At 59.6% G+C, this 21,049-nt stretch overlaps 1 protein-coding gene across 1 annotated transcript in view; it reads right to left on the minus strand.

Moving 5' to 3' along the window:
* Nucleotides 1-19,808, minus strand: part of LOC141726295 (neuronal-glial cell adhesion molecule-like) — a gene marked incomplete at its 3' end in the record, with an annotated part of 40,402 nt that extends 20,594 nt beyond the window's left edge. The window contains 7 exon segments of the mRNA XM_074531044.1: nt 3,138-3,260; nt 7,625-7,708; nt 7,711-7,825; nt 12,004-12,109; nt 13,791-13,805; nt 15,077-15,157; nt 19,760-19,808. Coding sequence (XP_074387145.1) covers nt 3,138-3,260; nt 7,625-7,708; nt 7,711-7,825; nt 12,004-12,109; nt 13,791-13,805; nt 15,077-15,147 — 514 coding nt within the window.
* Between the last annotated feature and the right edge of the window lie 1,241 nt (nt 19,809-21,049).

The raw sequence follows: 21,049 nt of genomic DNA on the forward strand, positions 1-21,049 counted from the left end.
TGACCTAAAACTGACCCCAAAACTGCCTTAAACCCGGACCCTAAAATTGCCCCAAAACTGCCTTAAAACTGACCCTAAACCTGTCCTAAAAGTGCCCCAAACCTGACCCTAAACCTGACCCCAAACTGACCCCAGGACCCCAAACCTGTCCTGGGATGAGACCCCAAAACTTGATCCTAAACCTGACCCAGGACCCCAAAACTGACCCCCAAATCCTGACCCAGGACCCCAAAACTGACCCTAAAACTGCCCCCCAAATCTGCCCCAGGACCCCAAATCTGGCCCCAAATCTACCTTGGGATCAGACCCCAAAAATGACCCCAAATCCTGACCCAGAACCCCAAATCTGGCCCCAAACCTGTCCTGGGATGAGACCCCAAAACTTGATCCTAAACCTGACCCAGGACCCCAATACTGACCCCAAATCCCGACCCAGGACCCCAAATCTGGCCCCAAATCCTGACCCAGGACCCCAATATTGACCCCAAATCCTGACCCAGGACCCCAAATCTGCCCCTAAAACTGCCCCTAAATCTGCCCCAGGACCCCAAATCTGGCCCCAAATCTACCTTGGGATGAGACCCCAAAACTTGATCCTAAAACCTAACCCAGGACCCCAAAACTGACCCCAAATCCCGACCCAGGACCCCAAAACTGACCCAGGACCCCAAATCTGCCCCTAAAACTGCCCCTAAATCTGCCCCAGAACCCCAAAACTGACCCTAAAACTGACCCCCAAACCTACCCTGGGATCAGACCCCAAATCCTCACCCCAAACCAACCCCAGGGTCAGGGGGTCCCCAAAACCTGACTGAGGTGTAGGGGTGGATTTTGGGGGTCCAGGGGAGAATTTTTGGGGTTCAGGGCAGGATTTTGGGGTTTGGGGGAAAGATTTTGGAGGGTTCAGGGAAGATTTTGGGGTTCAGGGGGAGGATTTTGGGGAGGTTCAGGGCAGGATTTTGGGGGTTTTGGGGTTTCAGGGCAGGATTTTGGGGTTTCAGGGGAAATTTGGAGTTTCAGGGAGGATTTAGGGGATTTGGGGGTACACAGTGGGGATTTTGGGGTACAGGATGAACCCCCAAAGCCCCCAGCCCCATTTGCTCACGGCTGTTGAGCCAGTAGATCTTGGGGTGCATGGAGGGATTTTGGGGTGCAGGAGAGGATTTGGGATTTCGGGTACACAGAGGGATTTTGGGGTACACGGAGGGATTTCAGGTGGGATTTTGGGGTACAGGATAAAACCCCAAAGCCCCCAGCCCCATTTGCTCACGGCTGATGAGCAAATGGGTTGAGCCAGCAGATCTTGGGGGGCCTGGAGGGATTTTGGGGTACAGGAGAGGATTTGGGATTTTGGGGTACACAGAGGGATCTCGGTGGGATTTTGGGGTGCAGGATGGACCCCCCCAAGCCCCCAGCCCCGTTTGCTCACGGCTGTTGAGCCAGCAGATCTTGGGGGGCATGGAGGGATTTTGGGGTGCAGGAGAGGATTTGGGATTTCAGGTGGGATTTCGGGGTGCAGGAGAAGATTTTGGGTGGGATTTTGGGGTACAGGAGAGGATTTTGGGTGGGATTTTGGGGTACAGGAGAGGATTTGGGATTTTGGGGTACAGGAGAGGATTTGGGATTTCGGGTGGGATTTTGGGGTACAGGAGAGGATTTGGGATTTTGGGGTACACAGAGGGATTTTGGGTGGGATTTTGGGGTGCAGGAGAGGATTTGGGATTTCGGGGTACGCAGAGGGATTTCGGGTGGGATTTTGGGGTACAGGAGAGGATTTGGGATTTCGGGTGGGATTTTGGGGTGCAGGAGAGGATTTCCGGGTGGGATTTTGGGGTACAGGAGAGGATTTGGATTTCGGGGTGCAGGAGAGGATTTGGGATTTTGGGTGGGATTTCGGGTGCAGGAGAGGATTTGGGATTTCGGGTGGGATTTCGGGCTACAGGAGAGAATTTGGGATTTCAGGTGGGATTTTGGGGTGCAGGATGAACCCCCCAAAGCCCCCAGCCCCGTTTGCTCACGGCTGATGAGCCAGTAGATCTTGGGGGGCATGGAGGGATTTCGGGGTACACAGAGAGATTTTGGGGTACAGGAGAGGATTTGGGATTTCAGGTGGGATTTCGGGGTGCAGGAGAGGATTTGGGATTTCGGGTGGGAATTTTGGGGTGCAGGAGAGGATTTGGGATTTCAGGGTACACAGAGGGATTTTGGGGTACACAGAGGGATTTTGGGTGGGATTTTGGGGTACACAGAGGGATTTCGGGTGGGATTTCGGGGTACAGGAGAGGATTTGGGATTTCGGGGCAGATTTTGGGGTGCAGGAGAGGATTTGGGATTTTGGGGTGCAGGAGAAGATTTGGGATTTCGGGTGGGATTTTGGGGTGCAGGATGAATCCCCCCAAAGCCCCCAGCCCCATTTGCTCACGGCTGTTGAGCCAGTAGATCTTGGGGGTGCATGGAGGGATTTTGGGGTACAGGAGAGGATTTGGGATTTTGGGGTGCAGGAGAGGATTTGGGATTTCGGGTGGGATTTTGGGGTGCAGGATGAACCCCCAAAGCCCCAGCCCCATTTGCTCACGGCTGATGAGCCAGCAGATCTTGGGGTGCACGGATGGATTTCGGGGTACAGGAGAGGATTTGGGATTTTGGGGTGCAGGAGAGGATTTGGGATTTCGGGTGGGATTTCGGGGTACAGGAGAGAATTTGGGATTTCAGGTGGGATTTTGGGTACAGGAGAGGATTTGGAATCTCGGGTGGGATTTCGGGGTGCAGGAGAGGATTTGGGATTTTGGGTTACGCAGAGGGATTTCGGGTGGGATTTTGGGGTGCAGGATGGACCCCCCCAAGCCCCCAGCCCCGTTTGCTCACGGCTGTTGAGCCAGCAGATCTTGGGGGGCCTGGAGGGATTTCGGGGTACAGGAGAGGATTTGGGATTTCGGGGTACAGGAGAGGATTTGGGATTTCAGGTGGGATTTTGGGGTGCAGGAGAGGATTTGGGATTTCGGGGTACACAGGGGATTTCGGGTGGGATTTTGGGGTGCGGAGAGGATTTGGGATTTTGGGGTACGCAGAGGGATTTCGGGTGGGATTTTGGGGTGCAGGATGAACCCCCCCAAAGCCCCCAGCCCCGTTTGCTTCACGGCTGTTGAGCCAGTAGATCTTGGGGGCCACGGCGCTCGGGGGGGGCTCGCAGGGCAGCACCACGGGGTCGCCCTCCTCCACCGTCACCGGCGTCACCTTCTCCTTGGGCCACTGCGGCGGGGCTGGGGGGACACAGGGGGTGACACCCCAAAATCAGGGACCCCAAAAACAGGACCCCAAATACCCCACAGCACCCCAAATACACGGGAAACCCCAAAACAGGGACCCCAAATACCCACAGCATCCCCTTCTCCTTGGGGCCACTGGGGGTTTGGGGCTGGGGGGGACAGAGGGGTGACACCCCAAAAACACACAGGGACACCCCAAAAACATGGGAAACCCCAAAACAGGGACCCCAAAAACACGGGAACCCCAAAAACCCGGGAAACCCCAAAACACAGGAAACCCCAAAACAGGGACCCCAAAAAACCGGGAAACCCCAAAAACCCACAGGAACACAAAAACCAACAGGGGACCCCAAAACAGGGACCCCAAAAACACAGGAACCCCAAAAACACAGGAAACCCCAAAAACACAGGAACCCCAAAAACCCACAGCATCCCCTTCTCCTGGGCCACTGCGGTGGGGCTGGGGGGACAGAGGGGGTGACACCCCAAAAACAGGAACCCCAAATACCCACAGCACCCCAAAAACACGGGAAACCCCAAAACAGGGACCCCAAAACCACGGGGGACCCCAGAAACCCACAGGAACACAAAAACCAACAGGGACCCCAAAACAGGGACCCCAAAATCACGGGAACCCCCAAAAACCCACAGCACCCCCTTCTCCTTGGGCCACTGGGGGTTTGGGGCTGGGGGAGACAGAGGGGATGACACCCCAAAAACCGACAGGGACAACCCAAAAACACAGAAACCCCAAAAACACGGGAAACCCCAAAACAGGGACCCCAAAAACACGGGAACCCCAAAAACCCACAGGAACACAAAAACCAACAGGGACCCCAAAACAGGGACCCCAAAAACACAGGAACCCCCAAAACCACAGCATCCCCTTCTCCTTGGGCCACTGCGGCGGGGCTGGGGGGACACAGGGGTGACACCCCAAAATCAGGCACCCCAAAAACACGGGAACCCCAAAAACACGGGAACCCCAAAAACCCACAGCATCCCCTTCTCCTTGGGCCTCTGTGGTGGGGGCTGGGGGGACACAGGGGGTGACACCCCAAAATCAGGCACCCCAAATACCCACAGCACCCCAAAAACACGGGAAACCCCAAAAACAGGGACCCCAAAAACATGGGAAACCCAAAACAGGGACCCCAAAAACATAGGAACCCCAAATACCCACAGCACCCCCAAAACACGGGAAACCCCAAAACAGGAACCCCAAAAACACAGGGACCCCAAAACCACGGGAAACCCCAAAAACCCGGGAAACTCCAAAACAGGAACCCCAAAAAACAGGGACCCCAAAAACACGGGAAACCCAAAAACAGGGACCCCAAAAACACGGGAACCCCAAAAACACGGGAAACCCCAAAACCCACAGCATCCCCTTCTCCTTGGGCCACTGCGGTGGGGCTGGGGGGACACAGGGGTGACACCCCAAAATCAGGCACCCCAAAAACACAGGAATCCCCAAAAACACGGGAAACCCCAAAAACAGGACCCCAAAAACACGGGAAACCCCAAAACAGGGACCCCAAAATCACGGGAACCCCCAAAAACCCACAGCATCCCCCTTCTCCTTGGGCCACTGCGGCGGGGCTGGGGGACACAGGGGGTGACACCCCAAAATCCGACAGGGACACCCCAAAAACACACAGGGACACCCGAAAAACAGGACCCCAAATACCACAGCACCCCAAAAACACGGGAAACCCCAAAACAGGAACCCCAAAAACACGGAAACCCCAAAAACACGGGAACCCCAAAAACCCACAGCATCTCCTTCTCCTTGGCCACTGCGGTGGGGCTGGGGGGGACACAGGGGGGTGACACCCCAAAAACACACAGGGGACATCCCAAATACCCAGAGCACCCCAAAAAACACGGAAACCCCAAAACCCCACAGCACCCCAAAAACACGGGAAGCTCCAAAAACAGGGACCCCAAAAACACAGGAACCCCAAAAACCCACAGCATCCCCTTCTCCTTGGGCCACTGCGGCGGGGGCTGGGGGGACACAGGGGGTGACACCCCAAAACCATACAGGGAACCCCAAAAACCGACAGGGACACCCCAAAACAGGGACCCCAAAAAACACAGGAACCCCAAAAACAGGGACCCCAAAAACACAGGGCACCCCAGAAACACGGGAAGCTCCAAAACAGGGACCCCAAAAACAGGGGGAACCCCAAAAACAGGGGAACCCCAAAAACACAGGAACCCCAAAAACCCACAGGAACACAAAAACCAACAGGGACCCCAAAACAGGGACCCCAAATACCCACAGCACCCCCAAAAACACAGGAAACCCCAAAACAGGGACCCCCAAAAACCCCAAAACAGGGACCCCAAATACCCACAGCACCCCAAAAACACAGGAACCCCAAAAACCCACAGCACCCCAAAAACACGGGAAACCCCAAAACAGGGACCTCAAATACACGGGAAACCCCAAAACAGGAACCCCAAAACACGGGGGACCCCCAAAACAGGGACCCCAAAAACCCACAGGAACACAAAAACCAACAGGGACCCCAAAACAGGGACCCCAAAAGCAGCCAGGGACTCGTGTGCAGTCCCCGAAGGGGCTGGGAGGATTTTGGGGTGATTTTAGGGGTGATTTTGGGGTGATTTAGGGGTGATTTTGGGGTGATTTATTCACTCACTCTCGCGATGACCCGGCTCTCGGGTGACACCGCTGTCCCCAGCGCAGTTTTGGGGTGATTTTAGGGTTATTTTGGGATGATTTTGGGTGATTTAGGGTTATTTTGGGGTGACTTAGGGGTGATTCAGGCACTCACTCTCAGCAATGACCCGGCTCTCGGGTGACACTGCTGTCCCCAGCGTGGTTTTGGGGTTATTTTGGGTGATTTTGGGGTTATTTAGGTTATTTTGGGGTTATTTTGAGGTGATTTTGGGGTGATTTTGGGGTGATTTATTCACTCACTCTCAGCAATGACCCGGCTCTCGGGTGACACCGCTGTCCCCAGCGCTGTGGTGGTTATTTTGGGATGATTTGGGGGTGATTTAGGTTATTTTGGGGTGATTTAGTGTTATTTTGGGGTGATTTAGGTTATTTTGGGGTGACTTTGGGGTGATTTAGGTTATTTTGGGGTGATTTAGGTTATTTTGGGGTGACTTTGGGGTGATTTAGGGTTATTTTGGGGTGATTTTGGGGTGATTTTGGGGTGATTTTGGGGTGATTTATTCACTCACTCTCAGCAATGACGCGGCTCTCGGGTGACACCGCTGTCCCCAGCGTGGTTTTGGGGTTATTTTGTGGTATTTTGGGGTTATTTTGGTGGGTAGTTTGGGGTGATTTTGGGGTGATTTTGGGGGTATTTTGGGGTGATTTAGGGGTGATTCATTCACTCACTCTCAGCGATGACCCGGCTCTCGGGTGACACCGCTGTTTGGGGTGATTTAGGGTTATTTTGGGGTGATTTTGGGGTTATTTTGGGGTGACTTTGGGGTGATTTAGGGGTGATTCATTCACTCACTCTCGGCGATGACCCGGCTCCGCTGTTTGGGGTGATTTTGGGGTGATTTAGGGTTATTTTGGGGTGATTTTGGGGTGATTTATTCACTCACTCTCGGCGATGACCCGGCTCTCGGGTGACACCGCTGTCCCCAGCGTGTTTTTGGGGGTGATTAGGGTTATTTTGGGGTTATTTAGGGTTATTTTGGGGTGATTTATTCACTCACTCTCAGCGATGACCCGGCTCTCGGGTGACACCGCTGTCCCCAGCGCGTTGGTGGTTATTTTGGGGATGATTTTGGGGTGACTTTGGGGTGATTTTGGGGTGATTTTGGGTAATTTTGGGGTGATTTTGGGGTGATTTATTCACTCACTCTCAGCAATGACCCGGCTCTCGGGTGACACCGCTGTCCCCAGCACACTTTGTGGTTATTTAGGGTTATTTAGGGGTAATTTTGGGGTGATTTTGGTGGTGATTTATTCACTCACTCTCAGCGATGACCCGGCTCTCGGGTGACACCGCTGTCCCCAGCGTGGTTTTGGGGTTATTTTGGGTTTGTTATTTGGGTTATTTTGGGGTGATTTTGGGGTGATTTAGGGGTTACTTTGGGTTATTTTGGGGTGACTTTGGGGTGATTTAGGGGTGATTTATTCACTCACTCTCGGCGATGACCCGGCTCTCGGGTGACACCGCTGTCCCAGCATGATTTTGGGGTGATTTAGGGTTATTTTGGGGTGATTTTGGGGTGATTTATTCACTCACTCTCAGCAATGACCCTGCTCTCGGGTGACACCGCTGTCCCAGCACAGTTTGTGGTTATTTTGGGGTGATTTTGGGGTGATTTTGGGGTGATTTTGGGGTGATTTATTCACTCACTCTCAGCAATGACCCGGCTCTCGGGTGACACCGCTGTCCCCAGCGCGTTGGTGGCCTCGCAGCGGAAGCGCCCCTGCAGGCGCCGGCCAGGCTGGCGTTGATGACCAAGGTCCCCCCCCCGGGGGACACCGAGACCCCCGCGAGCTCCGCAGGGGACAGGGAGGGGGACGGGAACGGCGGCCATCGCGGGTCCAGCGGAACCTGCGGGGACAATGAGAGGGACAGTGACACAGGGACACAGGGACGGGGACAGTGACACAGGGGACAGTGACACAGTGACAGGGACAGTGACAGTGACACAGGGACGGGAACGGGCGGCCATCGCGGGTCCAGCGGAACCTGAGGGGACAATGAGAGGGACAGTGACACAGGGACAGGGACACAGGGACAGGGACACATTGACACAGGGACAGTGACAGGGACACAGGACAGGGACACAGGGACAGTGACAGGGACACAGGGACAGGGACACAGGGGACAGGGACGGGGACGGGAACGGGCGCCCATCGCGGGTCCAGCGGAACCTGCGGGACAATGACAGTGACAATGACACAGGGACAGGGACAGGGACACTGACAGTGACACAGGGACAGTGGACACAGGGACACAGGGACGGGAACGGGCGCCCATCGCGGGTCCAGCGGAACCTGCGGGGACAATGACAGTGACAATGACACAGGGACAGGGACAGGGGACACTGACAGTGACACAAGGACAGTGACACAGGGACACAGGGACAGTGACACAGGGACACAGGGACGGGAACGGGCCGCCCATCGCGGGTCCAGCGGAACCTGTGGGGACAATGAGAGGGACAGTGACACAGGGACAGGGACAGTGACACAGGGACAGGGACAATGACAGTGACACAGGGACAGTGACACAGGGACAGGGACAATGACAGTGACACAGGGACAGGGACACAGGGGACAGGGACGGGGACGGGAACGGGCGGCCATCGCGGGTCCAGCGGAACCTGCGGGGACAATGACAGGGACAGTGACACAGGGACAGGGACACAGGGACAGGAACAGGTGCCCATCGCGGGTCCAGCGGAACCTGGGGGACAATGAGAGGGACATGGGGACAGTGACACAGGGACAGTGACACAGGGACAGGGACGGGAACGGGCGGCCATCGCGGGTCCAGCGGAACCTGGGGGACAATGAGAGGGACAGTGACACAGTGACACAGAGACAGGGACAGTGACACAGGGACAGGGACACAGGGACAGGGGACAGTGACAGGGACAGTGACACAGGGACAGTCACACAGGGACAGTGACACAATGACAGGGGACAGTGACACAGGGACAGTCACACAGGGACAATGACAGCGACACAGTGACAGGGACACAGGGACAGTGACAGAGGGACAGTGACAGGGACACAGTGACGGGAACAGGCGCCCATCGCGGGTCCAGCGGAACCTGGGGGACAGGAGACAGTGACACAGGGACAGTAACACAGTGACAGTGACAATGACACAGGGACGGTGACACAGTGACAATGACACAGGACGGTGACACAGGGACAGTGACACAGGGACAGGGACACAGGGACAGGGACAGTAACACAGGGACAGGGGACAGTGACAGGGACAGTGACACAGTGACACAGGGACGGGAACGGGCGCCCGTCACAGGTCCAGCGGAACCTGCGGGGACAATGACAGGGACAGTGACACAGTGACAATGACAGGGACACAGGGGACAGTGACACAAGGACAGTGACACAGGGACACAGGGACAGTGACACAGGGACACAGGGACGGGAACAGGCACCCGTCGCGGGGTCCAGCGGAACCTGCGGGGACAATGACAGTGACAGGGACAGGGACACAGGGACAGTGACACAGGGGACAGGGACACAGGGACAGGGACACAGTGACAGTGACACAGTGACACAGGGACGGGAACGGTGCGGCCATCGCGGGTCCAGCGGAACCTGCGGGGACAATGACAGTGACAGGGACAGGGACAGTGACACAGGGACAGGGACACAGGGACACAGGGACAGGGACACAGGGACAGGGACACAGGGACAGTGACACAGGGACGGGAACGGGCGCCCATCGCGGGTCCAGCGGAACCTGCGGGGACAATGAGAGGGACAGTGACACAGGGACACAGGGACAGTGACAGGGACACAGGGACAGTGACACAGGGACAGGGACACAGGGACAGGGACACAGGGACACAGGGACAGGGACAGTGACACAGTGACACAGGGACGGGAACGGGTGGCCATCGCGGGTCCAGCGGAACCTGCGGGGGACAATGACAGTGACAGTGACACAGTGACAGGGACACAGGGACAGTGACAGTGACACAGGGACAGGGACAGGGACAGTGACACAGGGACAGGGACACAGGGACAAGGACAGGGACAGGGACACAGGGACAGGGACACAGTGACACAGGGACGGGAACAGGCACCCGTCGCGGGTCCAGCGGAACCTGGGGGGACAGGGGACAGTGACAGTGACACAGTGACAATGACAGGGACACGGGGACAGTGACACAGGGACAGTGACAATGACACAGGGGACACAGACACGGGGACAGTGACAGGGACATGGGGACAGGGACAGTGACACAGGGACAGTGACACAGGGACAGGGACACAGGGACAGGGACACAGGGACAGGGACAGTGACACAGGGACAGTGACACAGGGACAGTGACACAGGGACAGTGACAGGGACAGTGACAGGGACATGGGGACAGTGACACAGTGACACAGGGACAGGGACGGGCGGCCATCGTGGGGTCCAGCGGGACCTGCGGGGACAGGGGACAGGACACAGTGACAGTGATACAGGAACAGGGACACAGGGACAGGGCAGGGACAGTGACACAGTGACAGGGACAGTGACGCAGGGACAGTGACACAGGGACAGTGACACAGGGACAGGGACACAGGGACGGGAGACAGGGACAGTGACAGGGACACAGGGACGGGAACAGGCGGCCATCGCGGGTCCAGCGGAACCTGGGGGGACAATGACAGGGACAATGACACAGTGACAATGACAGGGACACGGGGACAGTGACAGGGACAGGGACACAGGGACGGGGACGGGAACGGGTGCCCCGTCATGGGTCCAGCAGAACCTGCGGGGGACAGGGGACAATGACAGTGACACAGTGACAGGGACAGGGACATGGGGACAGTGTCATAGGGACAGTGACACAGGGACAGGGACACAGGGACAGGGACACAAGGACACAGTAACAGTGTCACAGGGACAGTGACAGGGACAGTGACACAGGGGACACAGGGACGGGAACGGGCGCCCGTCACGGGTCCAGCGGAACCTGGGGGGACAAGGGACAATGACAGTGACACAGTGACAATGACACAGTGACAATGACAGGGACATGGGGACAGGGACACAGGGACAGTGACACAGGGACAGGGACGGGCGGCCATCGTGGGTCCAGCGGAACCTGCGGGGACGGCACAGTGACAGCGGGCGGGGACATGGGGACAGCAGCTGCAGGGACAGCTGACACTGAGGTGACACACAAGGTGACACAGGTGACCCCCACTGACCGAGGTGACACTCAGTGTGACAGGTGACACGGGTGACCCTGGGGTGACACGGCATGAGAGGGTACACAGGTGACACTAAGGGTGACACAGGTGACACAGGTGACAGGGTGACACACAGGTGACACACAGGGTGACACACAGGGTGACAGGTGGACACACAGGTGACACAGGTGACCCTGGGGTGACACAGATGTCACACAGGTGACACAGGTGACACTGAGGTGACACTGAGGGTGACACACAGGTGACAAGTGACACTCAGGGTGACACAGGTGCCACACAGGTGCCACACAGATGTCACTCAGGGTGACACACAGGCGACACTCAGGGGTGACACACAGGGTGACAGGTGACACAGATTTCACACAGGTGACACACAGGGGTGACACACAGGGTGACAGGTGACACAGATGTCACACAGGTGACACACAGGTGACAGGGTGACACACAGGTGACACAGAGATGACGCTCAGGTGACACAGGTGACACACAGATGTCACACAGGTGACACTGGGGTGGACACTCAGGGTGACACACAGGTGACACACAGATGGCACACAGGTGACACAGGTGTCACTCAGGTGTCACACAGATGTCACTCAGGGTGACACACAGGGTGACACAGGTGACACACAGATGTCACATAGATGTCACACAGGTGACACACAGGTGACACAGGTGACCCTGACACACAGGTGACACAGGTGACCCTGGGGTGACACAGGTGACACACAGATGACACACAGGTGCCACTCAGGGTGACACAGGTGACACTGAGGGTGACACTCAGGGTGACACAGATGTCACACAGGTGTCACTCACCGCGGGGCCGGGTGCCCGCTGGCCGCGCACTTGAGCACGGCGTCGTCGCTCGGGAACACCACGAGCTGCTCCGGGGGCGCCTCCGTCAGCTCGGGGGGCTGCTGGACTGGGGGGGGCGGCGCCTCAGACCCCGAACGGGCACCCCAAAACACACAGACACCCCAAAATACACCCGGGACCCCGAACGGGCACCCCAAAATACACCTGGCACCCCAAAATACACCCGGGCACCCCAAAATACACCTGGGACCCCGAACGGGCACCCCGAAATACACCCGGCACCCCAAAATACACCTGGGACCCCGAACGGGCACCCCAAAATACACAGACACCCCAAAATACACCCGGGACCCCAAAACACACCCGGGAACCCCGAAACACACCTGGGACCCCGAACGGGCACCCCAAAATACACCCGGGACCCCGAAACCCACCCGAACCCTGAAACCCACCTGGGACCCTGAACGGGCACCCCAAAATACACCCGAGACCCCAAAATACACCCGGGACCCTGAACGGGCACCCCAAAACACACCCTGACACCCCAAAACACCCCGGGGACCCCAAAACACCCCGGGGACCCCAAACGGGCACCCCAAAACACACCTGGGACCCCGAAACACACCCAGGAACCCTGAAACTCACCTGGGACCCCGAAACCCACCTGGGACCCTGAACGGGCACCCCAAAATACACCCGGGCACCCCAAAATACACCCGGCACCCCAAAATACACCCGGCACCCCAAAACACACCCGGGACCCTGAACGGGCACCCCAAAATACACAGACACCCCAAAACACACCTGGGACCCCGAACGGGCACCCCAAAACACACCCGGGCACCCCAAAACACACCCGGGACCCCAAAACACACCCGGGACCCCAAAATACACCCGGGACCCTGAACGGGCACCCCAAAATACACCCGGGACCCCAAAATACACCCGGCACCCCAAAATACACCCGGGACCCCGAAACACACCTGGGACCCCAAATGGGCACACCCCGAAATACACAGACACCCCAAAACCCACCCAGGCACCCCAAAACCCACCCAGACATCCCTGACACCCCAAAACCCCCCGGGACCCCAAACGAGCACCCCAAAATACACAGACACTCCAAAACCCACCTGGGACCCCAAAATACAGAGACACCCCAAAACACACCGGCACCCCGAAACCCACCCAGGAACCCTGAACAGGCACCCCGAAACCCACCTGGGACCCCGAACGGGCACCCCGAAATACACCTGGGACCCCAAAACACACCCAGGACCCCCAAAACACACCTGGGACCCCGAACGGGCACCCCAAAACCCACCCTGACACCCCAAAACCCACCTGGCACCCCAAAACACATCCAGACACCCCAAAACCCACCTGGGACCCCAAAACAACCCCAAAACCCACCTGGGACCCCTCCAGACCCCCCAAAACCCCTGTAAGATCCCCTCCAGGACCTTCCCCAACACCCCCAGACCCCCCAAAACCCCTTGGGAACCCCCCAGACCCCCCCTAGGACCCCTCGGGACCCTCCCCAACGCCCCCAGACCCCCCAGAACCCCCCGGGACTCCCCAAAATCCCCTTAGAATCCCCTCGGGACCCTCCCAAATGCCCCCAGACCCCCAAAACCCCTCTAGGATCCCCACGGGACCTCCCGAGACCCCTCCCAAACTCCCCTTGGGACCCTCCCCAACGCCCCCAGACCCACCCAAACCCTCTCGGGACACCCCCAGACCCCCCAAAACCTCCCTGGGACCCCCCAAAGCCCCCCCAAACTCACGCTCGTGCAGCGAATCTGCACCATCCGGGGGGGGCACAGGGGGGAGAGAACAGCGTGAGTGGGGAGGGGGCTCCGGAGAGACCCCCGGAAAGCAGGGGGGGGGGGTCGTGCAAAGGGGGGGGCTCAAAAATGGGGGGGGGGTCTCGTGCAAAGGGGAGGGGTCCAAAAATTGGGGGGGGAAGGGGTTAAGGGGAAAGTGTGAGGAGGGAATTTGGGGAGGGGTCTTCATGTGGGGATGGGGGGGAAACAGGGTCAGGGGGTGAATTGAGGGGGGGGTCCCACGATCAGGGGGTGAATTGAGGAGGGGTCTCCATGTTGGGGAGAGTGAATTGAATTGAGGAGGGGTCTCCATGCTGGGGGGGTGAATTGAGGGGGGTCCAGGAGGATGAATTGAGGGGGGGTCCCACGATTATGGGATGAATTGAGGAGGGGTCTCCGTGCTGGGAGTGTGAACTGAATTGAGGAGGGGTCTCCATGCCGGGGGTGTGAATTGAATTGAGGAGGGGTCTCCATGCCGGAGGGTCCCCACGATCAGGGGGTGAATTGAGGAGGGGTCTCCATGCTGGCGGTGGGAATTGAATTGAGGAGGGGTCTCCATGATGGGGGGCTTAATTGAGGGAGGGTCCAGGTTCATGAGAGTAAATTGAGGAGGGGTCTCCATGCCGGGAGGGTGAACTGAATTGAAGGGGGAGGGGGTCTCCATGCTGAGGGGAATGAATTGAGGGGGGGTCTCCATGGCCATTGGTGTGAAATGAGGGGGGGGTCCAGGATTAGGGGGGGTAAATTGAGGAGGGGTCTCCATGCTGGGGGAGTGAATTGAATTGAGGGAGGGGTTTCCATGACCAGGGGTGTAAATTGAGGAGGGGGTCTCCATGCCAGGGGGTCCCCACGATCAAAGAGTAAATTGAGGGGGGGGGTCTCCATGCTGGGGGGGGGTCTCCATGCTAGGGGTGAATTGAATTGAGGGGGGGGTCTCCATGCCGGTAGGGTGAATTGAGGAGGGGTCTCCATGCCAGGGGGATCCCCACGATCAGGGGTGAATTGAGGAGGGGTCTCCATGCCAGTAGGGGGGGATTCCCACGATCACAGCGTTAATTGAGGAGGGGTCTCCATGCTGGGGGTGCGTCCATGCCACTGGGGTGAATTGAGGAGGGGTCTCCCCATGCAAACCCCTCCTCGTTCAGCACAGGCAGCACCGTGGGGGGGGGGGGGGGGGGGGGGGGCTCCATGCATGGCTGGGGGGGGGTCACCACCCCTCGCCGCCCCCTCCCCAAATTCGCACTCACACTCGGGGGGGATGACGATGGCGCGGCCGCGCCCCCCCCAGCAGCAGCAGCAGCACCGCGAGCGCCGCCATGGCCGCGGCCCTGGGGGGGGGGGGGCTCATTTGGGGAGGGGTCTCCACCCCCCCCCCTCCATCGATCCATCCATCCATCCCCAAACCCCCCCCCCCGTGCCCTCCCCCCCCTCCATTGTGTGCCGGCCTCCCCTCCTCTCCCCTCCCCCCCCCGGGCTCGTGTGGATGCGCCCGTTTCCATGGCAACGCCTCTAATGAGGGGACCCTGTCACCTTGGCGCGCGACCCCCCTCCCCACAACAACCGCCCCTCCCCCACCCCCCCAATCCCCATCCCCCCCCCCCGGAAACGCCGAGCGCCGCCCCCCCCCAATTCAGCACCACGGACAGGGACGGGCCCGAAATGAACCAAAAATCCCCAAAATCGCCCCAAAAAAACCCCCCCAGAATCACCCGGGGGGGGGCACAGAGGGCTGAGACCCCTCCCCAAAATCCCCCTTGGTGCAGCCGGGGCTCCCCCACCCCCTAGCGTGAGACCCCCGACCCCTCCCTACCCCCAAATCCCCCCGGGGGGGGGGAGGTTCAGGGTTGAGGGGACCCCGCCCTCAAATCCCCCCTGGGGGGGGGGGGTCCAGACCTGTGGGACCCCCCCCCAAATCCCCCCGGGTGTGTCCCCACCCCCCTCCCCCCATCATTGCCGGTCCCGCCCTTCCCTTTGGGAGGAACCGCCAATCCGGGGACCCCCAACCCAAAAATCCCGGAAGGATTTGGGATCTCCCCCCCCCCAGCAATCCCGGAAGGATTTTTGGGGCCCCCCCCCCCCCTGGGGAGAATTTTGGGGGGGCCCCGCCCCGGCCCCACCCAGCCGGAAGCGGGGGCGGCCCCGGCTCGAACAAGGAGCCGCTTGTGGACCCCAAATTCCTTTCGGGGTTGGGGGGGGGGGGGAGGGGGGGGTGAGGATGACGCTGCCCCTCCCCCACCCCATAAACGTGCGGACCCCCACCCCAAAAAAAAAAAAAAAAAAAAATCCCCAAACCCCCCCCAGGTGCAGGGCGGGGGGAGGGGCGGGCACCTGTAGGGAAATGAGGAGGGGGGAGGGGGAGGAAAAGGGGATTGCCCCTCCCCCCCCCGCCATTGGGGACCCCCCCCCTCATTGGGGAACCCCCCCAGCCTTGGGGGTCCCTCGGGGGGGGCGGGGGGCGCGCGAGGGCCGCTCATCCCCTCCCCCCCCCCCCCGGCGGCCCCACCCATCTGTTGGACGTTGGGGACCCCTTGGGGACCTTACAGAGACCCCCGAGACCCCCCCAGAGACCCCCACGGGGCTGGTGGGGACCCTCGGGACCCCCCCTCAAATCCGCGTTGTCATAGAGCCCCCCTGGAGCCCCCAGACCCAGCGAGAGTGCCCGGAGACCCCTCCCCCCATCAGGATCTGGGCCCTACGGAGACTCCAAAACGGTTCCAAAACAGCCCCAAATCACCCCAAAAATGGCCCCAAAACTGTCCCGAGCCCCCTCCCCAAAACGGCCCCAAAACCACCCCAAAATCTCCCTAAAACGGCCACAAAATCAGCCCCGAAATCGCCCTAAAACGGCCCCAAAATGACCCCCAAAACTGCCCATAGACGGCTCCAAAACAGCCCCAAATCACCCCAAAAATGGCCCCAAAACTGTCCCGAGCCCCCTCCCCAAAACGGCCCCAAAATCTCCCTAAAACGGCCACAAAATCAGCCCCGAAATCGCTCTAAAACGGCCCCAAAATGACCCCCAGAACCACCCCAAAATCTCCACAAAACGGCCCCAAAATCACCCCCAAAACCGCCCCAAAACCCCTCCCCCAAACTGCCCCAAAATCTCCCCAAAATCGCCCTAAAATCACCCCCCAAACCGCCCTAAAATCACCCCCAAAATCGCCCCAAAACGGCCCCAATTCTGCCCCCAGAACCGCCCCGAGCCCCCTCCCCAAACACCGGGCCCAGACCCCCCTGACTCCCCCTCCCCACTCGGTTTCTGCCCCTAAACCCCCCCAGGATCCCCCAAAATTCATCCTGGACCCCCCAAAATCCCCCCGGACCCCCAAAATTCATCCTGGACCCCCCCAAAATTCATCCAGAATCCTCCAAAATTCATCCTGGACCCCCCCCCCCAAACCCGGCCCCTCTGCTGTTCCCGCCTCGGGAAGGAGCCCCCTCCCCACGGAGCCCCCTCCCCACCAGCCCAGCCCCCTACGGAGGCCCACAGAGCCCCAAATTCCTCCTGGCCCCATAGAACCACCTGTGCCACCCCATAGAGCCACCTGTGCCCCAGACCTGACCCCATAGAACCACCTGTGCCACCCCATAGAGCCACCTGTGCCCCCATCCCACCCCATAGGGCCCCTATAGGGCCACCTGTAGCCCCACAGAGCCCCAGAGCCAACCCCAGATTCCTCCTGACCCCACAGAACCCCCTGTGCCACCCCATAGACCACCTGTGCCACCCCATAGAACCCCCTGTGCCACCCCATAGAACCACCTGTGCCCCCTGTCCCACCCTATAGGGCCACCTGTAGCCCCACAGAGCCCCAGATTCCTCCTGACCCCATAGAATCACCTGTGCCACCCCATAGAACCACCTGTGCCCCACAGAACCCCACCCATGTCCATTGGCCTGACCCTATAGAACCACCTGGGCCCACCCTATAGAACCACCTGTGTGCCCTGTGCCACCCCATAGAACCCCCTGTGCCCACCCTATAGATCCACCTGTGCCCCCTGCCTGACCATATAGAGCCCCTATAGAACCCCTGCCCCACAGAACACCCTGTGCCCCCTGTCCCACCCTATAGAGCCCCCCATACATTCACCTGCCCTATAGATCCACCTGTGCCCCCTGTCCCACCCTACAGAGCCCCTATAGAACCGCCTGCCCCATAGAACCACCCTGTGCCCCTCAACCTGACCCTATAGAGCCCCTATAGAATCCCTGCCCCACAGAACCACCTGTGCCCCCTGTCCCACCCTATAGAGCCCCCATAGAACCACCTGTGCCCCCTGTCCCACCCTATAGATCCACCTGTACCCCCTGTCCCACCCTATAGGGCCCCCATATATTCACCTGCCCCATAGAACCACCCTGACCCCATAGAGCCCCTATAGAACCCCTGCCCCATAGATCCACCTGTGCCCCCTGTCCCACCCATAGAACCACCTGTGCCCCTCAGCCCCACCCTACAGATCCACCTGTACCCCCTGTCCCACCCTATAGAGCCCCTATATAACCACCTGTGCCCCCTGTCCCACCCTATAGAACCACCTGTGCCCCCTGTCCCACCCTATAGGGCCCCTATAGAACCCCCTGCCCCACAGACCCACCCGTGTCCTTTGGTCTGACCCCACAGAACCCCCTGTGCCCCAGAGAACCCCACCCATGTCCCTCAGTCTGGCCCTACAGAAACCCCATAAAGCCCTATAGATCCACCTGCCCCATAGAACCACCTGTGTGCCACCCTACAGAACCACCTGTGCCTCTACCCAGCCCCACAGAGACCCCATAGAGCCTCCTCTACCTCACTCGGACCCTACAGAGACCCCAGACCCGCCTTTACCTGTGCCCAGCCCCATAGAGACCCCATAGATCCTACAGACCCTCCCCAGCCCTATAGAGACCCCATAGATCCTATAGACCCTCCCCAGCCCTATAGAGACTCTACAGAGACCCCAGACCCGCCTTTACCTGTGCCCAGCCCCATAGAGACCCCATAGATCCTATAGACCCTCCCCAGCTCTATAGAAACCCTACAGAGACCCCAGACCCACCTGTACCTGTGCCCAGCCCTATAGAGACCCCATAGATCCTACAGACCCTCCCCAGCCCTAGAGAGACCCTACAGAGACCCCAGACCCGCCTGTACCTGTGCCCAGCCCCACACCGACCCTATAGATCCTATAGGGCCCTCCCCAGCCCTATAGAGACCCCATAGATCCTATAGGACCCTCCCCAGCCCCACAGAGACCCCATAGATCCTATAGGACCCTCCCCAGCCCCACACCGACCCCATAGATCCTACAGACCCTCCCCAGCCCTACAGAGACCCCAGACCCACCTTTACCTATGCCCAGCCCCACAGAGACCCCATAGATCCTATAGGACCCTCCCCAGCCCCACCTGTTCCTGTGCCCAGCCCCCCACAAACACCATACAGCCCCGCCCCCAGAAGCCCCCCGACCCTAATAACCCGCCCAGCCCCTCCTCCATCCCCATCCCAGCCCCACACGGACCCTAGAGATCCCCTAGAGATCCCCCTGAGACCCCTCCCTAAACCCCAAATCCCCCAGCCCCATTTTCACCTCCCATCCCCCATCCCCATCTTCACCCCCCGATAACGCCCCCAGCCCCCCTAAAGCCCCCCCAGCCCTATAGAGACCCTACATCTCCACCTAAACCTCTCTAGAAACACCCCAAGAACGCCCCCAGCCCCATTTCACCCCCAGACCCCCCAAATCCCCCCCAAAATCGCCCCCAGCCCCACCTTTCCCCCCTCCCCACCCCCTCAACGCAGCCCCCCGGGACCCTCCCAGCGCCGCTCCCCCCCGCTCCGGGACCCCCGCAATCCTCGGGGTCCCCCCCAAATCCTGAGGACCCCCCAGGACCCCCGAGACCCCTCCCCAAATCCCCCCGGAGCCCCCCAGGGCCGTACCTGCTCCGGCCGCTCCCAGCTCGGGGCTGCGGCTGCCGCGGGGTTGACATAATCCGCCCGTAGGCCACGCCCCCTCCGCCAAACCACGCCCACCGGCCACGCCCCACCGAGACCACGCCCACCCGGCCACACCCTGGGCGGGGGGCGGCGGGAAAGGGAAACGCGAGGGGGCGGCGGGCGCGATTTGGGGGGGAAAAGACCCCCAAAGGGGGTGGGGGGCGCGATTTGGGGGGTGAGACCCCGATTTTGGGGGAAAAAGGGGTGGGGGTTTGGGGGTCGAGACCCCAATTTTGGGGGGAAAAGACCCCTGAGAGGATGCGATTTGGGGGTGAGACCCCCCCCGGGATATTTGAGGTCGCGATTTGGGGGCTGAGACCCCAATTTGGGGGGGGGGGTGAGACCTTGATTTGAGGGGAAAGACCCCCGAGTGGACGCGATTTGGGGGTGAGACCCCCTGGGGATATTTGGGGTCCCCGATTTGGGGATTGAGACCCCCAATTTAGGGGGGAAAAGACCCCCAAGAAGGGGATTTGGGGTCGCGATTTTGGGGGGTGAGACCCCCCCTGGAATGATTGGGGTCCCCGATTTGGGGGTGAAGACCCCCGAGGGGATGTTTGGGGGTCGCGATTTGGGGGCTGAGACGCCCACTTGGGGGTTTTGGGGTCCCTGATTTGGTGATTGCGACCCCCAATTTAGGGGGTAAAAGACCCTCGAGGTTCCCCCCCGGGTATTGGGGTCCCCATTTGGGGTCTCAATTTGGGGAGGGGTCCAGGAGACCCCAAATGTTTGAGACCCCCCCCAGAGGGTTTTGGGGACCCCATTTTGGGGTGAAAAGACCCCCAAGGTTGGGGGCTAAACCCCCCCCAGACCCCCGGGATATTTGGGGGTCTCAATTTGGGGAGGGGTCCAGGAGACCCCAAATGTTTGAGACCCCCCCCAGAGGGGTTTTGGGGTCCCCATTTGGGGTCTCAATTTGGGGAGGGGGCGAGAAACCCCCAAATGTTTGAGACCCCCCCTGGGGTTTTGGGGTCCCCATTTGGGGTCTCAATTTGGGGAGGGGTCCAGGAGACCCCAAATGTTTGAGACCCCCCCCAGAGGGGTTTTGGGGTCCCCATTTTGGGGTGAGACCCCCGGATTGGGGGACAAAGGGACCCCCAAGGAATCTCTATTTGGGGAGGGGGCGAGAAAAACCCCCAAATATTTGAGACCCCCCCCCAAATACCTGAGAATCCCCCCCCCCCCCAAAATTTATTGGGGGCACCTGGGAGTGGAGAGACCCCCAAAAATTGG

This window comes from Zonotrichia albicollis, chromosome 34, assembly GCF_047830755.1.
Source record: "Zonotrichia albicollis isolate bZonAlb1 chromosome 34, bZonAlb1.hap1, whole genome shotgun sequence".
Taxonomy (NCBI): Eukaryota; Metazoa; Chordata; class Aves; order Passeriformes; family Passerellidae; genus Zonotrichia; species Zonotrichia albicollis.